The sequence below is a fragment of the Hibiscus syriacus genome, unplaced genomic scaffold (genome assembly GCF_006381635.1).
Source record: "Hibiscus syriacus cultivar Baekdansim isolate YM2019G1 unplaced genomic scaffold, ASM638163v2 tig00002793_pilon, whole genome shotgun sequence".
Taxonomy (NCBI): Eukaryota; Viridiplantae; Streptophyta; class Magnoliopsida; order Malvales; family Malvaceae; genus Hibiscus; species Hibiscus syriacus.
This window is the reverse complement of record NW_024061944.1, coordinates 292,299-313,901: the sequence shown is the minus strand read 5'-3', so window position 1 is coordinate 313,901 and position 21,603 is coordinate 292,299. Positions and strand designations below refer to the sequence as shown.

At 34.4% G+C, this 21,603-nt stretch overlaps 1 protein-coding gene and 2 pseudogenes across 1 annotated transcript; 1 reads left to right on the top strand and 2 right to left on the bottom strand.

Annotated features, from left to right (window-relative positions):
* Positions 1-3,513: 3,513 nt before the first annotated feature.
* Positions 3,514-5,090, bottom strand: LOC120148949 (annotated as a pseudogene).
* An 856-nt stretch (positions 5,091-5,946) lies between these two features.
* Positions 5,947-7,515, bottom strand: LOC120149341 (xyloglucan endotransglucosylase/hydrolase protein 9-like). Its single transcript, XM_039162156.1, has 4 exons — positions 7,338-7,515; positions 7,138-7,238; positions 6,187-6,380; positions 5,947-6,097 (listed from the first exon to the last, which is right to left on the bottom strand). The coding sequence occupies exons 1-4, from the start codon at positions 7,513-7,515 to the stop codon at positions 5,947-5,949; spliced, it is 624 nt and encodes a 207-aa protein (XP_039018087.1).
* Positions 7,516-10,180: 2,665 nt separating this feature from the next.
* On the top strand, positions 10,181-20,851 carry LOC120148939 (annotated as a pseudogene).
* Positions 20,852-21,603: the final 752 nt, after the last annotated feature.

The window sequence follows — 21,603 nt, the reverse complement described above, 5'->3', positions numbered from 1 at the left end:
TAATAAATTATAAAATATAAAAAAGTATTTTTTTAAAATATGCATTATACATAATATATAATCATATTATTAACACTTGTACAGTGTAGTTTGACTTGATTAATCGAGACTTACAAATTTTATATAAAAAATATAGCTAGATTTGTGTATTGATGCGAGTAGATTACGATGTTTCCTAACAAATTTTGATACGAATTATAGTTAGGAAATATTGAACATTGCTCGCATCAATATATAAATCTAGCTATATTTTGATCAAAATTTATAAGTTTCAACTATTATAGTTAGAGTACTTTGTATAAGTGTTAATAATATGACTATATATATTATATATTATGTATAATATACGTTTTTAAAAATAATTTTAATATTTAATCATTATAATTTATCAATTTATAGCTTATGACATATATTTAATTTTTTAAAGAAATGCATAGTACTTTTGGTATTATATATATATATTGTTTTATATTTACAATTTAAGATTATTTTTTTATTTTTTTAAAATTAAATAAGCACACGAACTTTTAAAGAAAACCAATTTAGCCTTCGAACAAGATAAAAAAACTAATTTTACCTATCTATCATGTAATATACCACGTCAGTAGCCACCGTAGCCTCAACTTCGTAAACTTCTATGTCAGAACTGTGAATTATCACATCAATATAGTAACGATCAACGATAAAAATATTGGTGTAAAGTTATATTAGGTTTATTTTACGAGTTCGAGGGTCAAATTGGATGAAAACAATTCGAGGACCGTATTAATTTTTTCTGCGAAAGTACATAGGTTTCATATGCATTTTTGCCTATTTTTATTTAATTGAAAATTTGAATATTTTAATACACATTTAATCTGTACTTTCAACGGATATTTGATTGTGTTTGTGTGATTTATGTATACATTCCTTAATTCAAGGAGCTTTCGATATGTCTACTGTTATCGGTGTGTAAAAATACCTGATTCGGTTGACCCGCCGACCCGAATATTAAAAAATCAAGTAATTTTTTTAAAAAAATGACCCGATCGGGTCGGGTACCCAGCCCGATATTTCCCGGGTCAGGCCCGGGTCACAAAATTGTGTTTTTTGGGTACCCAGTTTACCCGAGTACCCGGTTAGTTTATATATTTTTATTATATATATATATATAATATAATATAATATATATTTATATTATGGATTATTAGATTTTGTATTTCGAACTTTTAAATTTTATGTTTGAATGTTAGAGTATGTAATTCAAAATTTCAAACATTTAAATTTGTGTATTTTTTTAAATTAATAATTTAAAAATAAAAAACCTGGTATCGGGTACCCGCAACATCCGAGTTGGGACACGGCCGAGAAATCACCAACCCGGATGTTCCGGGTACCCAGATTTGCACACGCCCAGGGCCGGGGTAGGAGGGGCGCCCGCCCAGGGCCCATAATATTCTGTCGGCTCAGCATATATGTTTTTGGCTCTCACTGAAAATTATATACATCAACCCATTTAATCAGCAGAAAATGATCAGAAGATTTTGTTCAAACATATAATCTGATAAATTTATTTGTAATATGGGAATCACCCATGTGATCCAATGGAAAAGCATTTTGCAGCAAATCACCATGAAAAAGAAAAGGTATAATGTCGAATAAATCTCTAACGTTCGATTAAATAATCATTTTAATCTTTTTTTGAATCATTTTAATTCAACGTTTTTTAAGATAAAAAACCTCTTAGATTTGACTAAATAGTCACTTGATTTTTTTTTAATATTTTGTACCTAATGTTTCATTTTAGAAAGAAAATATGTATTTTAGAGCATTGATAATTTGTTGACTAACGGTTTTCATCCACGGATGGATTTGTTACTCCAAAATAAACTATTGGATTAAGAAATGCTTAAACATGATGCTTAATTTAAGAAATGCTTTTCCACGAGACAATATTTTTACTCTAAAATCAATGATTATGTATTAGGAAATGCTAGAAGGCAATGTTTTTATATGTATTTGTATACTTAAATATATTTTTGACATTGTTTTGAATTATTGTTTGTTTAATTAAATAAAAAAATTATAATATAAATTTTATATTACATATTTTATTTTTGAATCATGGACTTATTTTTTTTATTTCGACTTAACCCAAAAAATAGTCAATACTGGCCATGCGGGTTCACATATGGCCATGCGTGTTCATTTTCTAAAATGAAAGTGTTTTTCTAAGTTAAAGATTATTTTTTTCTCATAAGTTACAGATTATTTATTTTTCTCATAATGAATTAAGAGAAGCTTTTCTAAGCTGAAATTGTTGAAAAATCATTTGAGGTTAACAATGTCACAAGAAAGATTGAATGAGCTACCTATGTTATGTTGTGAAAAAAATATGTTGAAAAATATTGATGTTGACGCTATGATTTTGTATCAAAAAATGTTCGAAGATAATGTTTTATATAAATTTTTGTGTGCTTTAATATTTTTTTTATATTTTTGAGATGATAATTAATTATTATTTATTTATTTTAATAAAAAAATAATATCAATTTTATACTATATATTTTTTATAATTTTTTAAAATTAGAAGTCAATTTCTTTTATTTCATCCGGACAAAAAAAATACCCAAAGGCCGGCGCTGCACACCCCTACCTACTGTTATGCATAATAATAAAATTGTAGCTCTTTTTTTTTATTTATAAATGAAATCACGAGCGAGAAGAGTAGCTGGAATGAAGTGATAGTTAGGTTAGCAGCGTGTGAACATGTTGAAATCAGCTTAGAAACTTAAGCCATAAGAAAATCAGTATATTTGTATTTATTAAATTATAAAGTTAGTTAGTTGTAGTAAAACAAAAAATTGAAAATATTAAGAAAAAGATTGGTCGGTGGGAGGAGTCAGGAGTGGGGTCCGACATGACAGAATCTCAAATTGGAAGTAGACCAGACACGTGGCTGGCTGAAGTAAGTAATACGGAATGCCAACCAAAGGAGTTTCTTTATAATTTGTAAATGAAGCCTCTACGAATATTTTCACTACCGTCACGAGAGTTCCTTCAATACCAAGAAATAACGTTGATCTCTTTACACATTCCATCAAGACTTAAAAACTTTACGTGTAATAAACCGAATCCAATCACAAGAGCAGATCCCAAAGGCTGGGTGGGGTTATAGCAATGGCATGGAATTGTGAGTTCAAAATGGAAGCTGGACCTGCAAACCCAACCCCACCAATATGGGTTCGAGAGCTACGGGCGTGGCTGCTTTTTGTTTCAACCTCATGTGACTGGTTCTTCTACATTTTATTTTCTGATGGACTTGTCTGTCAGATTATTGCCGCCTCTTTTATGACTATACATATCCCATGCAGAGGTATCATGTTGTCTAGCGCCAGTGGAATAAACATTTTTCTAATCGATCATGTATTTTTGTTTTACTCATTAATGATGTGGCGTTTTGTGGTTCAACGACAGTGTTCGAGAATAAATAGTTTTCATTTAAAAATAGAATAAAAGGGGAAGAAAGGAAAGGAAATTACTGATACATTGCCTGTTTTAAGTTGCTATCCATAAAACAGATCAAGTCCCAGGAAATTCATACAAGATCCATGAAATGGAAGAACAACTTCATCTGCTTGCACACTCAACTCGATTCAACCCGACCCCATCCTTCAGTCTTAAATTGTGATTCAGAATCTCTCATCTTGGCCATCAGATCTTCGATCATCCTCAATATCTCTTTTCTCAGCTCACCGACCACCAATGGAGTAACCTGCTCATTTACAGCAGAAAACCACAAATCCTTCATCATTTTTGCTTTCACTACTTTCATACCAGGAGCATATAGTTCTCGCGGTAGCCGTTACATATGAGCCACAATCATAACCGTTAACTTCCTGAGGCGTGTCAATGCATTCTAGATACTTGTCGTTACCAGCTTAACTGGAACCGCTGATAAAACCGACTACGGATTTATACAGCTTCATGGCATGCCTCTTATTCATCTGCTGACTGCTATCGTGATGCACAAAGACATTAGCACTTCGGTAATGTGCAAGTAAACTCCAGTGACTTCCACCTTCGGCTAAGCTCACATCATCGTTAATATTGACCGGAAAAAGCACGAGGTTCTTAACTGGCAATTTAAGGGGTTCCAAAAAATCATTGAGACCATCAACATCGGGACAGTTGGTTATCCAGAAAGCAATCATTGGTGAAACCAATAGGATGTCCTGTGAAGGGTGGCTTGAAGATAGGAGACTAAAATAGAACTCTATGATTCTATCATTCAGATAATATGGACCACCAAGGATTTCCAAGTCCGATCTTCTAAGAACAACGTCATTGTAACCGAGAATAATTTCATCAGCAGCAGATTTCCCCATGCCCTAGATACTAATCCGTATTCCTGAAAACTAAACTCACAAAGCATAGAAAAAGGGATCAAACAGCTATTAGTACACGAGAAAAATGGTTCAGCGCCTGGAAACTAGTAATAGACTATAACGATGCATTCTGCTTTAATTGCAGTATATAACAATTTTCGAGTCCTTGAAGTTAGGCCCTCAAGTCCTCAATTTGTTCGAGCTGTGTTTCAGTTTCCTAGAGCAAAATCCGCATAGGCTATGCTCAACCAATGCTACAACATAAGGATGATGAATTGCAATACTTGTTTGATAACCAATAAGTAACCCAGATATTAAAATTCATAGGCAGCCCAGTTAAAATAATCAACTCTAGAATCGCAGCAATAAATTCTTTCCCCCAATCTTCAAACCTTGTGAAATTAAATCCCGCAAACCAACAAACTCAATAAATCATTGATGCTCAAAACAAAGCAAGAAAAAGCCCAAACCAAATGTCTTTCTTGGAAAATTCATTAAACAAAATAAGATCTCAAAATCAACAATTTATACTCCAGATTACGAAACAATTGACATACTCTGTTTAAAAGAAGACAAGAAAACCTTAAAACCCCAAATAATCATAGCAAAAAAAAGGTGGAAACTTAAAATCAACATAATCCCACTTACAGGAAAGCCTGACATTGAAACGGAAATGTTGTCCCTTCTTATGTTGATTATCACCTACGGAATAGAACTCCGTTGTATCAAGTGCTTCCGAGGATTTTTCTTCCCTCGAAATGTATAAGGAAAAAAAGAGAAAACTACAGAGGTAGAAGGACGGCCCAATACTGAAAATTAACGAGCACGTATTTCAAGGTTTTATTGGGCTCTACTAACCCATTTTACTTTTTTAATTTAATTTTAAAGAGCCCAATCACATGACTAATGGTGATTTCTTTTTAAGATACAATACAAAAATATTATTCGATTATATGACGTTGCGTTGTCGATTACTGTTAAAAATTATAAAATAATTATTAAACTATTTATATATTTTAAACTCGTAATTTTTTTATTAAAAAATTAACAACTATCTAACCTAGATGTTAACCTATAGATTAAAATATGAATAATAAAGACTCGATGTTAACTTCCTAGCACATAATTTGTGAGCAATTGAGGGTGTAGTTCTTCAACAAATGTAGCACTTTTAAAATTTCCCCGAGTTTAAAATTTGAGTTTTGAGCTCAAGTTCTACTAAAAATATATCATCTCTTAAAAACCGCTGCATCAAAAATGGAGCTAAACTTTGGTTTCGGGTTTAATTTAATATTATTAAGAATTTGTGAAACGCTGCTCATCATACATCGCACTAATGTCGAGTGATACACTCCCTTGGTAACTCGGTGAATCGGGCTGTGTCTTTACAATAGTCATACACCAAATGCCTTCTCCGGACCCATTTAAGTTGATGGCTCCTATGCCTGCTTAACCCATCGAAAGCTGGCTTATCCCACCAGAACCGGCCGAGTTGGGCCAAAGTATCGTCTGCTTCTGACAACAGTTCACAAGCATCGCTAATGAAAGAACGAAAGGTTGAGACGAAGGGAGCATGGGTCTAGTTGGTCTTCACTCGCCCCCCTTGCGTGGCCCAATCATCGGCATTCCACACCGACCCTCGGATGCTCATTGATTGGTTTCTTGGAAACGGCACACCGTTTTCTTCTTTGTTAGTGAAAACCCGTATGGGAATTCTATCAACAAGAAACCTGTTTAAATGAGAGAAATAGGATGTTCTAAATACAAGAAACAACTTCGATTCCGAGCTTAAGTTTAACATTTTTGATGACCTGCTCACACGATGCAATGGCGATTCCAGAAAAAAGAGTTGGTGTGGAAATCAAGTGTGGGATCAAACCAAAGAGTATGCCTTTGCTCTCGATTGCCGGTGCCACTGACGTAAATATTAGTTTGAACAAGGTACGGCTCACTCGATACATTGCCGAGAAACTCCAAGTCCAGTTCGTCATGATTAGGCCCTTCCGACAACATCTGCATTTTCCCCATTGTTAAATTTGTCCAACATTTTGTTTATTTACTCGTAACAATTAGGGCTGGTAATTATCTATGGGTGAGTAGATTATACATCCGTCCCGAATAAATGGATGAAAACCCGCTGTGAAACGGATGATTGACGGTTGATGGATGGATCAGGTGATGGGTCGGATCGGATATGGATGAAATTTTTTTGACCCATCACCCGCAACATCCATTTACACATTAATATATCCATCTATATATATATATATATATATATATATTAAAAAAATAAACGGGTGATTGTAAATATTCTTATTCTCTTAATTCTGACTTTTATTCTATTGAAAATATGTCTAATTTTTTAATATTGACTTATCCCTATTGATACTAGGATGGAGAGGACTTTTGAGAAGTGATAGTTTGTTGATGAATATTTGAAGATTATATTTAGTGTACAAGACTATACATGTTGCATCTATTCACTTGAAAAATGTATTACAAACATAGTGCACAAAACTATATAAACTGTGTTCCATTTTGTTTTTGTTTGAAATGGATAAAAATTTATTGTTCATGTTTTGGTTTCTATGAATGTTTGAGTATTAATGTTTGGTTTCTATGAATGTTAGAAGAATTTGAGCTTAATATGGATGAAATTTTTTGCGGATGATGGATGGTGTGGATGGAGATTTAGATCGCGGGTGATGAGGCGGATGAAGCTCCACCCGACTCATCTCCGATCTATTGCCAGCCCCAGTAACAATTTTACATAAAAGGCAGTGACGGTTCCAGCCGAGTCTCCTTCAATTAGTTTGATCTGCACTCTTGCTTGCCCAAACAAATATTTCTTCTTAGACTCAAATCCACAACCTACAGCCAATCAAATCACCATTTGATGACAACAATAGAGAAAACACTCATTACCCAAAGTAGATATACATATATAGAAGCTGAATAGCTCGACTTTACCTGAAATATTGTCCAGAATTAACTTTATCTGGTCTCCTTCTGAGATAATATGATGGGGAGCCCACTTGAAGTCAAAGACTTCACTAAAGTTAGAACATGCTGCTAAGTCAGAATTCATTGAATAAAATCCGAGCACAAATATTGCAATCTCAAGCAGCTGAGATATATTTGAAGTCATATTTAGCAATGGATTTTCACCGCTACTGGAAACCTAAAACCTCAACTCAAAGCACCGAGACAAATGCATATATATATATGGATATAGCCCACAGTTTGAGATCGGCTCCATCATGCGAGTCTGACGAAATGGAAAGGTTGATTTCAGCAGAAAGTGAAAGATAGTGGCGAGAGGGAGGTTGATGGCTACTTTGGAGCGGCGCCTTTAACTAAGGGGATGGGGAAATCCATTCGATTAGTAGAAATGAGAGAAAAAAAATGAGTTGTCATCAACTTTCTTACTGCTAGCGCTGTAAATTTAGCACTGCAAACGGCCTAAAAATAATATGTATTTGGGTGGTTTATAGAAACAGCCTATCCGGGAAAAAGAAGTAAAGAAATATATTATAGCTAGCCTGAAACCAGATCACATTGGCGTTATGGTATATTTATACTCCTAACAAAGTCTTCCATAGTTTTTTTTTTCTTTTGAATTAAAATGAAGGAAATTAGAGAACTGGACTACTTAATACTAGTAGTGTATAATCGGTATATATCCTTGATGGAAATAAGTATATATATACATTTTCCATCAACAATCCAAGATTTTTTCAATGATTCTTCAATCCATTTCATATTTGGTTTTGCACATGAATATAATATCAACAAAGTTGGAGATCTTTGAAGCATAATCTTTATTTTCAAAATGGAAAGTCTAGTCCCAATTTGCTTTGATGCTTTCTCATCTTAGTGTCATATGGAAATAATGTTATGGACATTCCTTTTGAAGAAACTATATATTCTTTACAAAAATTCTTTCACCATTGTTAAGCTCAAAAGCCAAAACACCATGCATGGAACAGAATCTATTCTTAGACGAGGAAAATAACGTCAACCCAGGTCACATACCAGAGTCAAAACTTCCATAACACTATAAATAGAGAGCTGAGATGAAGGACATTTGCATACCAATAGGGATTTGAGATTTAAAAGGAAGAGAGGTCTAATATGAGGAATCAGAGGCTTGTTTAATAGCCAAGTATGACTTGCCTACAACCCTTCTCATCTCATGGCTGCACTGCTGACCCAGTTTTGGCTAACTTGACAGCCTCTTTTCTCCCATGCTAGCTCTTCTCTTCTTTAACATATTGTTATCGGCTCTTTTTCTTTTTGTTAGGTCTTCTCATGGTTTGCTGCCAGGTGTGGTTATGTGCTCATGTTTGGCACCATGATTCGGTATGAGTTGATTGGTATGCTCATGGTTTCATGGTTGTGGTATGTCTATAATATCCGGGTCTTGTGAGATTGTATTGATCCTTATCGTTCGAACTCTTCTTTTTGATTCATTTAGGTCCGGAGCATTTTTTTCTCCATTTAAGATTAAAGAAAAGAAGGAAACTTAAAAACAAATAGCAAAGCAAACAAAGCTCAAAACAAAATCTACCATCAAGCTTTAAACGGAACCTTCCTCTTTACACCAACCTTAGTCAGATGTGTTGCTAAGCAATTCTGCAACCTAGACGAATGAACAAATTGTAGACAGAAAAATTAGAATGATTTGAATTGAATATTTATAATCTACAAACATTTAATTCATTGGTTCTAACCATTTTCTCCCGTAAACTGACGAAATTTGAAATTTCATAAGCAAAGAATTGAGATTTTAAATCATTCTTAATGTTTTATAATTGAGAAGAAAGATGGTCTAAAGATAAAATTCCATATTGATATTAATTAAATATTTGTAATATAAAAAAATACATAATTGAATTTTTTTTACTATTTATATGTTTTTATTTTGACTATTAATTGATATAGCAGAATGAGACGATAATTCTTACAACAAGGTCCAATGTTTAAATTTTAATGTTGTGAATTGAGCAAGTTAAAATGTGAGATTAAGAAGTTCACTCTCGAAATGAACCTCCACAATATTCTATTAAGGTCAATCCATCAATAAATCAAATATTTGTGGTTATATTTAAAAAATACAATTTTTTTTTTAAAATTTATATTAAAAATTAATTAAATTTCGTATTATACTTTTATGGGAAAATTTTAACCTTCATACAATTATTTGTCCTATAAATACCATTTATGAAAATGTTTGGAGCTAATGAATATTTTTGTCGTTTATATTATGATGGTAGGACAGCTAATCACTTTTATTTTTTTAATTTTAAAATAAAATTATGACAAATAAAAAAAATTCGTATGCAAGCCAATTGATTTGAATAGTTATAATTGAACAACCAATTCAAATATACTTTAACAGTCAAATTAAAATGATTTGAATACTAAATGCATTAAACTTATTGGTTGTAACCATTTTTTTCCAAAACTAAAAATTTCATAAGCAAATAATTGTGATATTTAAATCATTCTATCTGAGGTATTGTGAGAAGTTCAAAAATATAAAAAAAAACAAAGCTCGAATTTGGTGAAGGTGAATATTTGAATTTGTTTCATGAAAATCTTTAATTTTGTTTCAATAGAAGTTGCATTTCAGAGCGACAACTTGTGGACTTTCAGTCAAGTCGTTCCCAAATCATTTTCTTGAATGAAATCTTTTTACTGCTTGTTTTGATCTTTAGATTCTTGCATTTCTTAATCTAAGTCAATGCAATTCGTTTTGTTGTAATTTTATTTTTTTGGATTTTTCATTCCTATTAAACAATGCCTTGCTTCCTGCACATTTGCAGATATGGCCCAAAATGGCGGTAACGGTAACAATGGTGTGGAGTTTGAGGCGCCGCAACCGCACTCGGTGAAAGAACAATTGCCTGGAATTCAGTATTGCATTTACAGCCCTCCTCCATGGCGTATGTAAAATCCGTCTCATATCTACGCAGAATCTAGTTTGGAATTCAGTTTCTTTGTTATCCATCACTAAATTAGACAGTTGGCGGATTTCATGCAATGTTCCCTGGTTTTACTTTCAGAACCCAAACGCAGAATTTAACCATCTCAAAACAAAATTTAGAATCGATTGAACCTTCTCTTTGTATTATGTTTTTCAATATTTTATGCAGCGGAAGCAATTGTACTGGGTTTCCAGCATTATCTACTCACTCTTGGCATCACGGCTTTGATTCCGAGCATACTCGTTCCTCAAATGGGCGGCGGAAATGTAGGGATTTAATTGGTTCATCTTGCTTGATTTGTCCTTTTTATTTCTTTATTATGTTATTATGTAAGTGATTCAATCTAGTTGAAACTGTAATGCCCCGAAACTCGGGTCAGTAGTTTCGGTCAACTTGAAACCCGTAAGTCAAGTCAATTAGACCTCTTAGGATAGTTGATCAGTTCAAAAAGGGTATTGGACTTAGGTTGGCCCAATAGTTAAAGGATATTGCTGTTTTTAAAATGAGTTAAAGAGAGAAGGACTAAAAGTGTAGTTTACCCGTAACTTGTTTGTTAAAAAGCCTCTTATCTCCCTTATTTTTCATGTAAGTCATTCCCCCAAAATATCTTCCCATTTTCTTCTTCTCCATACTCTTCTTCTTCTTCATTTCTTCTACTTAGCCAAGATCAAGCTCTAAGGAAACCTAAGCCTAGATTGAAGCAATCAAGGTAAGAAATCTATTCTTCATCTTCTAAGCTTCCATTAGAGCCCTTAATTTCAAGGTTTGGCTTAGTTTTTCAAAAATGAGTTTTTATGGGTTTTTAGAAATTAAGTGTTTTAAGTCATTTTAGGAGAGTGTTTGAGTTGTAGGGAGTGTATCTAAGCTTTATCCAACACCTAGTTAAGTAAGTAATCCATTTTTATGCATTGATTAGTTAAAGAGGTTGAAGAGAGAGTTCAAGCCAAGGGAAAAGGAAGAGTGGATCCCTAGTTGATTTAAGAAGTGTTCTAGCACCCAAAGAATCTAGGTAACACACTATTAGCTTTTTCATACCAGTTGTAGAATCAATAGAAAGGAGTTTTAGATAGAAAGTTGAGATAAAGTTTGTTTAGTAGCTTTATATGGTAGATTTTATGTTTAATGTTTTTAGCATGTTTATAAGTCTTATTTATGTTCCCTTAATATCACATAAGACTTTAAAGAATGTTTGGGGACCTCACTAGGGTCTTTGGTATTGAAAAATAAAGTTTTTCATGATTGTTTTATGACTTCTGCAGGTAGAGTATCGATACTATAGGGTTAGTATCGATACTTGTTCTTCATTTATGGGCAAAATCATGTTTTCTGGGAAATAGTATCGAAACTCTTTTAAGAATATCAAAATTTTGGGTCATAGTTTCGAAACTCCCAGAAAGTATAGAAACTAGGCAGAATAAAATGTTTAAAAGTATCGGTACTTATATAAAGTATTGAAACTTTTGCAGGAATATCGATACTTTTGGCTAGTATCGATACTTTCAGTCTATTTTGGACAGAAATGTCAATTTTTTAGGGATTTAGACACGAGGTACCCCAACACTTCATTATATCATCAAATAAGACTACAAGTGAGAACATAATTGATGTTTATTCAAACTTAGAAATTAAATAATTGGGGACAAATAAGACTAGCATTGTTTGGTTTTCGATAAATGATTTGGACACCCGAGTTCCATTAGAAAAGCTAGTGGAATCGAAAGTATAGATGCAATCTAAATATATCCTTAGGTAGGGTAGAAGGCCCTTAAAACCGATTAACTATGGCTTAGGCCTGACACTCACAAGGGGTTGGTTAGTCAGGGGTATGGTGTCCGATGCAAAATTTCGGCGGCCATATCTAAGTAGACTAGAGGGGTGAGTGAGCTCCGAGATGCAGTAATCCCTCAGCCACACCATGATGTCTACAGTAACATAGAGAGTGAGTATCGTAAGGATATTCACTAAGCATATTAGATCAGTAGACTTGATAGCTAACATTTTAGTGATATACAATTAGTATGTTTTAGCTATTAGCGTGTCGCTGAGCTAACTTCAAATGTTTCTGTGGGAAAATTAGTAGATCAAGTAGTTGGGAAGAAGTAGATAGACCAAGGTCCATAACAGTCCAGTGTAGATTCAGAGTACGTCTCAACATTTTTTTTGAAAGGGCAAGTATATTTGTAAATTTTATTGTCCAGTTGAGTTGTAATTTCAATAGAGCGGTATGTATTATTTTTGTAAAGTGTAAATACTTTAATTTGGAGCTCCTAATTGTAAAGATTTTATTTATTCTTCAGTTTATTTTACAGTTGTTTTGTAATTAAAGAAAGTAAGAAAAAGTTGGTCGGCCACTTCGATGGTTCCGTGTAGTACCTTAAATCGATTGACTGTGTGTCGTGCTGGTCTAAGGTGTTACATTTAGTGGTATCAGAGCGTCAAGATTGTCGTTCGTAGGACCTGCGGGTCAGTGGTGGTCAGTGTCGGTTAGAGTCAGTCAGTGTCAGTAAAGACTTTATAAGTATACATGCCCTTAAAGAGTTAAGTTGTACTTCAGTATATGCAATTGTGATAGTAATTCTTTGTTTCCTATTAATTTTAGAATTTTAGTGATGGGTAGAAGCCTATATCATAGTAGAGAGGGTAGAGACGAGAGTAGAGCTCATTTAGTCAGTGATTCAGAAGATGAGTTTGTCCCAGACTCCGAGCATGGAGAGCCTGGAGACACAGAAGTTGATGAGGTTGCATTCTTCAAGAAGTTAACCTTTACTCTAGAGCGCATAGTTAGAAGTATTTCTCAAACACCTGTTACCCCATCTGTTCAGCCAGTCCAATCAGTTTCTCCGTCGTAGCACCTTAGGATACCCCATAAGAGAAACTCCAGAGTTATTGGACGACTGAATTCTTTGGGTCAGGGGATGATGATCTAATTGTAGCTGACCAGTGGTTAAGAGAAACCCTTAGAACCCTCCGTCAGTTGCATCTTACTCCCGAGGGAATTTGGAGTGCGTTATCTCGCTGTTGAAAAGTGTTGCGATAGATTGGTAGGAGACAGTGGATATATCTTTAGAGCCTGAGCAACCCACCTAGGACCGGTTTTTAAAGGAGTTCTGCCAAAAGTATATAGGTGAAGCCCACATGGATGCAATGAGAGATCAGTTCGCTCAGTTGATCCAATAGGACTGGTCAATATTCAAGTATGAGGTGCAGTTCCTCAGGTTGAATAGATACACCCTGGAGTTTGTTTCGTCAGAGTACCATTATTTTCAAAAGTTCAGAGAATGTCTCCGGTTAGATATCTTGACTCATTTAGCTGCCAATCCACCAAGAGTTTTTGTTGAGCTAGTTTTCCAGACAAAAGCAGTAGAGAGAGTTTTGACAAGGATAACAACGGAAGAAGACTCTACCTCAGGTTAGGGCAGAGAAATGAAAGAGTCAGTACAACCAATCCAACCATCCAAAAGGTCGATAGAATCTCAGGAGCCTGAGAGAGCCATGGTAGGCCATTCTAACCGATCAACATAGAATATTAACGAAGGAGTGAGTAGAACCAGTCAGTGCAAGAGACTGTTGTTTAGTGCACCAGTAGCTAGTGTTGAATAATCGTCAAGAATGCTTTCTCATCTTACTTGTTCATGTTGTGGTAGGAAGCACCTAGAAGTTTGCTGGTTTGGGGATCAGGGTTGTTATCATTGTGGGTCTTTAGATCATTTTCCCCGAGATTGCCCAGAAACTCAGAGTGTAGCTCCAATGTTAACTCATCAATCAACTTCGTCAATTCAGAGAGGCAGAGGGTTTCAAAGAGGAAGGAGTTCTTCTAGTCAGACTGGTAGAGGTGTCGTTTAACCTGAAGCTAGTGGGGAGCCTATAGTTGTAGCCCGTCAGTTTGCGATCAGAGCTAGTGAAGAGGATGATGCAGCTGATGAGTTCTCAAGTAACCTTACCTTATTTCTTATTCCAGTAACAACTATAATTGATTTAATAACCAAGTGTTAGGATTCTTGATGAAGCTCAATTGATCAACCGAAAGAAATTTGCCAAGAGGATGTGAATTGACTTTTTGAGATTAGGGAGTAAAGAGATTTAAGGATGAGAAAAATGATGCACAAAGATTTATAGTGGTTCGACTTTCTCAACCAAAGTTTACATCCACTACCTTAGCTTCTCATTAAGGATTTTTCTAACAAATTCACTAATTTGTTCTTTCTTTTTACATGATCAAGAGATAACCTTTACAACTCCCTAACTTTTCATAGGCTAAGTTGGAACCAATCCCCTTTTACAAAAGGATAAAATGTAAACAAGAAAACCTCTTAAAGGTAGGGTGTTTACAAGAATTAAGCTCACAAAAATAAAACCTAAGGATATACAATTAAGCTCAAAACACTAATATTTACAAGATAAAGAAAATAAAGATTGAAAAACCTTTCTCTTGAGTATGAATGCTTGGATAGGTGTTGGTGACATTCTTCAAGCGTCTTCAACTTGTTTTTATATGTTGGAATGAGTTTGTGGTCGTTTCTAGCCATTGGGGATGTTTTTGGAGCCGTTGGGTTTATTTTTCTGCAAAATAAAACTGCCCAAGACAAGGAGTATCGGTACTCCTTTAATAAGTATCAATACTACCTTTATAATATTTAAATAAACTAGTCGTTAAAGACTGTTGGGCTTGACCAGTATCGATACTATGCTCATGGTATTGATACTACTATTTAAAGTAGTATCGATATTCCTTTGAGTATCGATACCTATTTTGCATTATAGAATTTAAGCAATTTGGAAAACAACTGGTAGTATTGATACTACCTAGAGAGTATCGATACTTCTCTTACTTTTTGGTATCGATACTACGTGAACAATATCGATACTGTTAATGCAGTATCAATACTGTAAGAACATTATCAGTACTACTTACCCATAAAATGTTTTGTTCTCAAATTCTAGTTTAATAGACTTTGAATTATTTTTTAAAAAATTTGAACAAATTCAATCAAATCCAAAAATATTTTACCTTAATTTGTTATGTCAAATTATTATAAAACATGGTTCAACACCAACCCTTAGAGTTAGATGTCCTAGAAGTTGAGATTAGTAGTAGATGTTTGTCAAAATTTTAAGGACGAAATTTCCTATTAGGAGGAGAGAGTTGTAATGTCCTGGAACCCAGGTCAGTAGTTTCAGTCAACCCGAAACCCGTAAGTCAAGCCAGTTAGACCTCTTAAGATAGTTGGACCAGTTCGAAAATGGTATTGGGCTTAGGTTGGCCCAATAGTTAAAAAATAGTGGTTTTTTAAAAATGAGTTAAAGGGAGAAGGACTAAAAGTGTAGTTTACCCGTAGCTTGTTTTAAATGTTAAAAAGCCCCTTATCTCTCTTATTTTTCATGTGAGTTATTCCCCAAAAATATCTTTCCATTTTCTACTTCTCCAGACTCTTCTTCTTCATTTTTTCTACTTACCCAGGATTAAGCTCTAAGGAAACCTAAGCTTAGATTGAATCAATCAAGGTAAGAAATATATTCTTCATCTTTTAAGCTTTCATTAGAGCTTTAATTTCAAGGTTTGACTTAATTTTTCAAAAATGAGTTTTTAGAAATTAAGTGTTTTAAGTCATTTTAGGAGAGTGTTTGAGTTGTAGGGAGTGTATTTAAGCTTTATCCAACACCTAGTTAAGTAAGTAATCCATTTTTATAAATTGATTAGCTAAAGAGGTTGAAGAGGTAGTTTAAGACAAGGGAAAAGGAAGAGTGGATCCCTAGTTGATTCAAGAAGTGTTCTAGCATCCAAAGAATTTAGGTAACACACTATTAGCTTATCCATACCAGTTGTAGAATTATTAGAAATGAGTTTTAGTTAGAAAGTTGAGATAAAGCATGTTTAGTAGTTTTCTATGGTAGATTTTATGTTTAATGTTTTCAGCATGTTTATATGACTTATTTATGCTCCCTTAATATCATATAAGACTTTAAAGAATGTTTGAGAACCTCACTAGGGTCTTTGGGATTGAAAAATATAGTTTTTTGTGCTTGTTTTATGACTTTTGTAGGTAGAGTATCGATACTATAGGGTTAGTATCGAAACTTGTTCTTCGTTTCTAGGTAAAATCGTGTTTTCTTTGCATGAGTATCGAAACTCTTTCAAGAATATCGAAATTTTGGGTCATAGTTTCAAAACTCCCAGAAATTATCGAAACTAGGCATAACAGAATGTTTAAAAGTATCGATACTTATATAAAATATCAAAGCTTTTGCAGGAATATCGATACTCTTGGCTAGTATCGATACTTTTAGTTTGTTTTGGGCAGAAAGGTCAGTTTTTTTAGGGATTTAGACACGAGGTACCCCAACACTTCATTATATCATCAAATAAGACTTCAAGTGATAACATAATTGATGTTAATTCAAACTTAGAAATCAAATAATTAGGGACAAATAAGACTAGCTTTGGTTGATGCTCGGGAAATGATTCATACACCTGAGTTCCTTTAGAAAAGCTAGTGGAGCCGAAAGTAGATGCAGTTCGGATATATCCTTAGATAGGGCGCATGGCCCTTAAAATCGACTAACTAAGGAATATGCCTGACACTCGTAAGGGGTGAGTTAGTCAGGAGTATGATGTCAGATGTAGAATTTCAGGGGTCATATCTCAGTAGACTAGATGGGTGTGTGAGCTCTGAGATGCAGTAATTCCTCAGCCGCACCATGATGTCTATAGTAGTGCAGAGAATGAGTATCGCAAGGATATTCACTTAGTAGATCAGATCAGTGGACTTGATAGCTAGCCTTTCAATGATATACAATTAGTATGTTTTAGCTATTAGTATGTCCTTCATATTTTTCAGTGGACAAGTTAGTAGATCAAGTAGTTGGAAAGCAGTAGATAGACCAAGGTCCGAACCAGTCCAATGCAAATCCAGAGTATGTCTTAACATTTTTTTGAAAGGGCATGCATATTTGTAAATTTTATTGTCCAGTTGAGTCGTAATTTCAATAGAGCGGTCTTTATCATTTTTATAAATTGTAAATACTTTAATTTGAAGTTTCTCAGTGTAAAGATTTTATTTATTCTTTAATTTATTTTACGATTCTTTTGTAATTAAAGAAAGTAAAAAAAAAATTGATCGGCCACTTCGATAATTTTATATAACACCTTAAATTAATCGACTGTTCATCGTACCAGTATATGGGTTACAAAAACTTTGTATTGTGTGTGGTGTCTCTAAGACAGGCTGAGAAGGCAACAGTGATTCATAGCTTACTTTTTGTTTCGGGATTAAGCACACTTTTTCGGTTATTTCTAGGAACCTGGCTCCCCATAGTGTGTAGTGGGTTTATATGCTTATTTGATTCCTGTTACTTCTATTATCCAAGCAAGCAGGTACGGTTCTTACACAGATCCTTATGAGGTTGGCTGGTTTTGTTATGCTTGTAAAAATTCTTTTCAAATATATTACCACTTCCTATTTTTCTTGCTAAAAAGTTCGATTATACTATCGTCTTCGCCGAATCCTAATTTTCCTTGAGGTAGACACGATGTATCAACTCTTGTACTCAAGTACGAGTAACCTAACTTAAAAGTTGCAGCTAAATAGCCATGAAAATTTATTGTCCATCTGGATTATTTTACAGAGGTTCGTACGGACAATGAAAGGGATTCAGGGTGCACTCATTGCTGCTGCATGTTTCCAGAGTGCATTGGGATTTTTAGGATTATGGAGGAATGCTCTGAGGTTAGAACCTTCAAAGTATATAGACTGATTTTATTTGGGGTGTACAATATCTTGAATACTTTATCTTCTTTTCAGGTTTCTTAGTCCTCTCTCTGTTGTTCCATATGTGACTTTTACTGGGCTTGGACTTTATCATCTTGGCTTCCCCGTGGTAATTTTTTCTGTATCTTTTTAGTGACCGGCTTCTAGGATATCTCCTTCGGATTTCGTTGTGTACCAGCATTTTTCATAATTTCAGTGCTGTTGCCATCCTGCTATATGATTTTTAGCTGATTCTTTTCTTTTTTTACCATTTAATTCAGCTTGCAAAGTGTGTAGAAGTTGGCCTTCCAGGGATTATTCTCATGGTTTTTATTTCACAGGTACGTTTATTCTTCAATAAAAAAGTTTTCAAACAACTTTTTTTTTTATAATTATTTTGTGGTTATTACTGTTTATTTTTGCAATTTTTGGTTATGGTGAGATGTATGCTTCCCTTGAGGTCTTTTTTTCAAGATCTCGTCGCTTCTATCACCTTCACATTCACAATTGCTGTTGATAATTACTCTTCTCTTCATTTCTCGTGATTCTGCTGTATCTTCCTCGTTATATACAATCAAAGCGCCTTATCTGTGACATATTTTCAATCCTCTTCACAGTTGTAATTACATGGTTATTTGCTCAACTTCTAACCTCAACTAATGTATACAAACACAAACCAGAGAACACCCAGGTTAGCAGTCGAGCTGATCGTGCTGGGCTTATTACCACAGCTCCTTGGTATGTTATTCCGACTTGAGGATTAGTGTCCAATAAGAGTATTTGTTCGACGAAAGTATGTTCAAATGAAAGCTTTTTCACGTATTTGAAGACAATATCTCCATGCCTATATCTGAATATCCTAACATAGATACTTTTAACCTGTCAAATTAAATATACTTGTAGATGTTAACTTTTACCTTTTGACTCATGATCTTACTCTCAAACTATTTGTTCTTAACCGCAGGATATATTTTCCTTATCCCTTTCAACGGGGAAACCCCACCTTTAATGCTAGAGATGTCTTTGTTATGATGGCTCCTTCGTTGGTTTCTCTTTTTGAGGTTTGAGCACCACCTCAAAGTCTCACTTCAACTTGAACTTTTTAATTTTTTTCTTTCATATATTTGGATGATTATACCTCATGTTCATATTCATATTTGTATCGAATACGATATTTTTTCTAATCTTCAGATGTCACTGATCATGCATGTTGTTTGCAGTCAACTGGTACATTATTTGCAGCTGCAAGATATGGAAGCGCTACACCCGTTTCACCTTCTGTAATTAGCTGTGGTGCTGGTTGGCTGGTAGGAATTGTTTCATTGATATCTAAGCCTGTGACGTCTCGGGTTCCAGGACATCTTCTCGACATTGTCCTAAGCAGTGTGAATTAGCCATCGCCCCTCATGCTCTTATATCAAACGTATTGCCCTGCTCGGCCTTGTCACCAAAGTACTTGTATTGTGAAAAAAGTCTCCCACGTCCTTTCCACGGCAGGCATACTTTCGGAGGACAATTAAGGGAAAGTTGTGTGCGACAGAAGCGTCCTGAAACCTGAGCTGTTACAGAATCCAATTAGACTTTTCCCGTTTTGTACATTTAATGCAATTTCACCTTATTTTTTTTCTTCTTTTTCAGGGAATTGGGGTTTTGCACTATGGTTTTCTTGGTTCTGTCACAGCAGTGTAAACTTGAAACTTGCCATTAAACATCATTGAAAGTAGGTTCATTACGTGGATATCTGTTAGGCTGACCACTAGACTTTGCTCTTCAACAGTGAAAATGTAGGCCTGCTGGCGTTGACAAGAGTTGGAAGCCGCAGAGTAATTCAAATATCAGCTAGATTCATGATTTTCTTCTCCATATTTGGTAAGCCAGCAGCTCAACATTAACACAGTGAAGGGAAAATAGCCTTTTTAGCTCACATTTTTCCTTTCCTCTATTTTCTCTTCCAACCAAAACTAAAATGCTATTTCCCATTGATGCATCAGTGTAAGTTTTTCTTGTCTTTTGAGGATCACTAATGTATGGTTATCTTATAATATAATATAATATGAATGTGCATTCAATGTCAAAAATAAGAGCTTCAAGTACTTGTCTGTATCTTTATTTCTTCCATTGATGCATCAGTGTAAGTTTTTCTTGTCTTTTAAGGATCACTAATGTATGGTTATCTTATGATCGTTATCAGCAAAATTCGGAGCCATTTTCGCTTCTATACCATTACCAATTGTGGCAGCTTTATATTGTGTACTCTTCAGCTATGTCTCTTCTGCTGGTCTTAGCTTTCTCCAATTCTGTAACCTGAATAGTTTCAAAACAAAGTTCATATTAGGCTTCTCCTTCTTCATGGGTTTTATCAGTTCCACGGTACTTCAGAGAATATTTTCATGGTGGTTGGAGATCACCTCATCATACTGGTTCGGTATGATTCCTGGAAAAACCTGGTTCAATTCTTAATTTACTTGCATGTGACTCACTTCACTTTCCCTTTATTTACATCCTAACAATTTCTTTCCCTTATGAATTGCAGTTGAGTGACATAATCCTTGTGATCTTCATGTCACATACAACAGTTGCTGCGCTGGTAGCTTTATTCTTTGATTCGCACATTCTCGAGAAAACGATGAAACCAGAAAGGACATTGGGTTGAATTGGTGGGAAAGGTTTAACTTATAAATCAGATGTTAGGAATGATGAATTCTATGCACTGCCCTGCAGTCTCAACAAGCTTTTCCCATCAATTTAACCTTCGAAAGTAAATCATTTACATTTTCTTAGCTTCGTTTATGGAGAAATTATTAAATTGTTACCATTTTTTCTGTAATTATTCTTTATTATATTTTTTTCCTAATTTTCCTTTCCATTGAGTTCCAAAATTTTCCAAAACCAAAAATGAATTTGGTGAGTGTCAGTATAATTATGCATAATGTGTCGATCGAAGATAATTATACTAAAAACATGGAGCATAAAGGGGATATCGGTTATGGTTATGCATAATGTATCAATCATTGGTATAATATCAGATATACGAAATGCGTCGAACATTGGTATAGAACACGGTTATAATTATATAAAAAAAAGAATGAAGCAAAAGATTACCGAATACAATTATGCATAATGTTTCGAGCATCGACATCGAACTCGATTATATTAGAAAAAAATGAAGCATAAAAAGAATATCAACCCAAAAGAGAGGGAGAGAAAAGAGATGGCAAGTGAGCACATATGAATCAGCAATGTTCTCTTTTGCTTTCATAGTTGGTTCTGCAAGATTTTCAACTTTCCTTAAAAGGAAACAAGAATATATTCCAGTAAGGATTCAATTAAAAGAGTAGACAAAAATGGAAAGGCAGAGATATTGGACTGTAATTTCATCTCTGTAAAGCTAGTCGATGATTGCTCCACTTGTGCACTATGAAACCCTTTTTCCAGTCGCCAAATAAAAGTTTTTTTTTTAAAAAAAAGGTCAATGATTTGATCAAAAGATGTTTGATCCTG

What these genes read in the sequence shown, in the direction of transcription:
- LOC120149341 (XM_039162156.1), bottom strand. Translation starts at nt 7,515, where the DNA reads ATGACTTCAAATATATCTCAGCTGCTTGAGATTGCAATATTTGTGCTC. An exon ending in AATTCTGGACAATATTTCAG is followed by an intron (nt 7,239 to 7,337) that starts GTAAAGTCGAGC and finishes GATTGGCTGTAG; the next exon opens with GTTGTGGATTTGAGTCTAAG. An exon ending in TGGAATCGCCATTGCATCGT is followed by an intron (nt 6,098 to 6,186) that starts GTGAGCAGGTCA and finishes TCATTTAAACAG; the next exon opens with GTTTCTTGTTGATAGAATTC.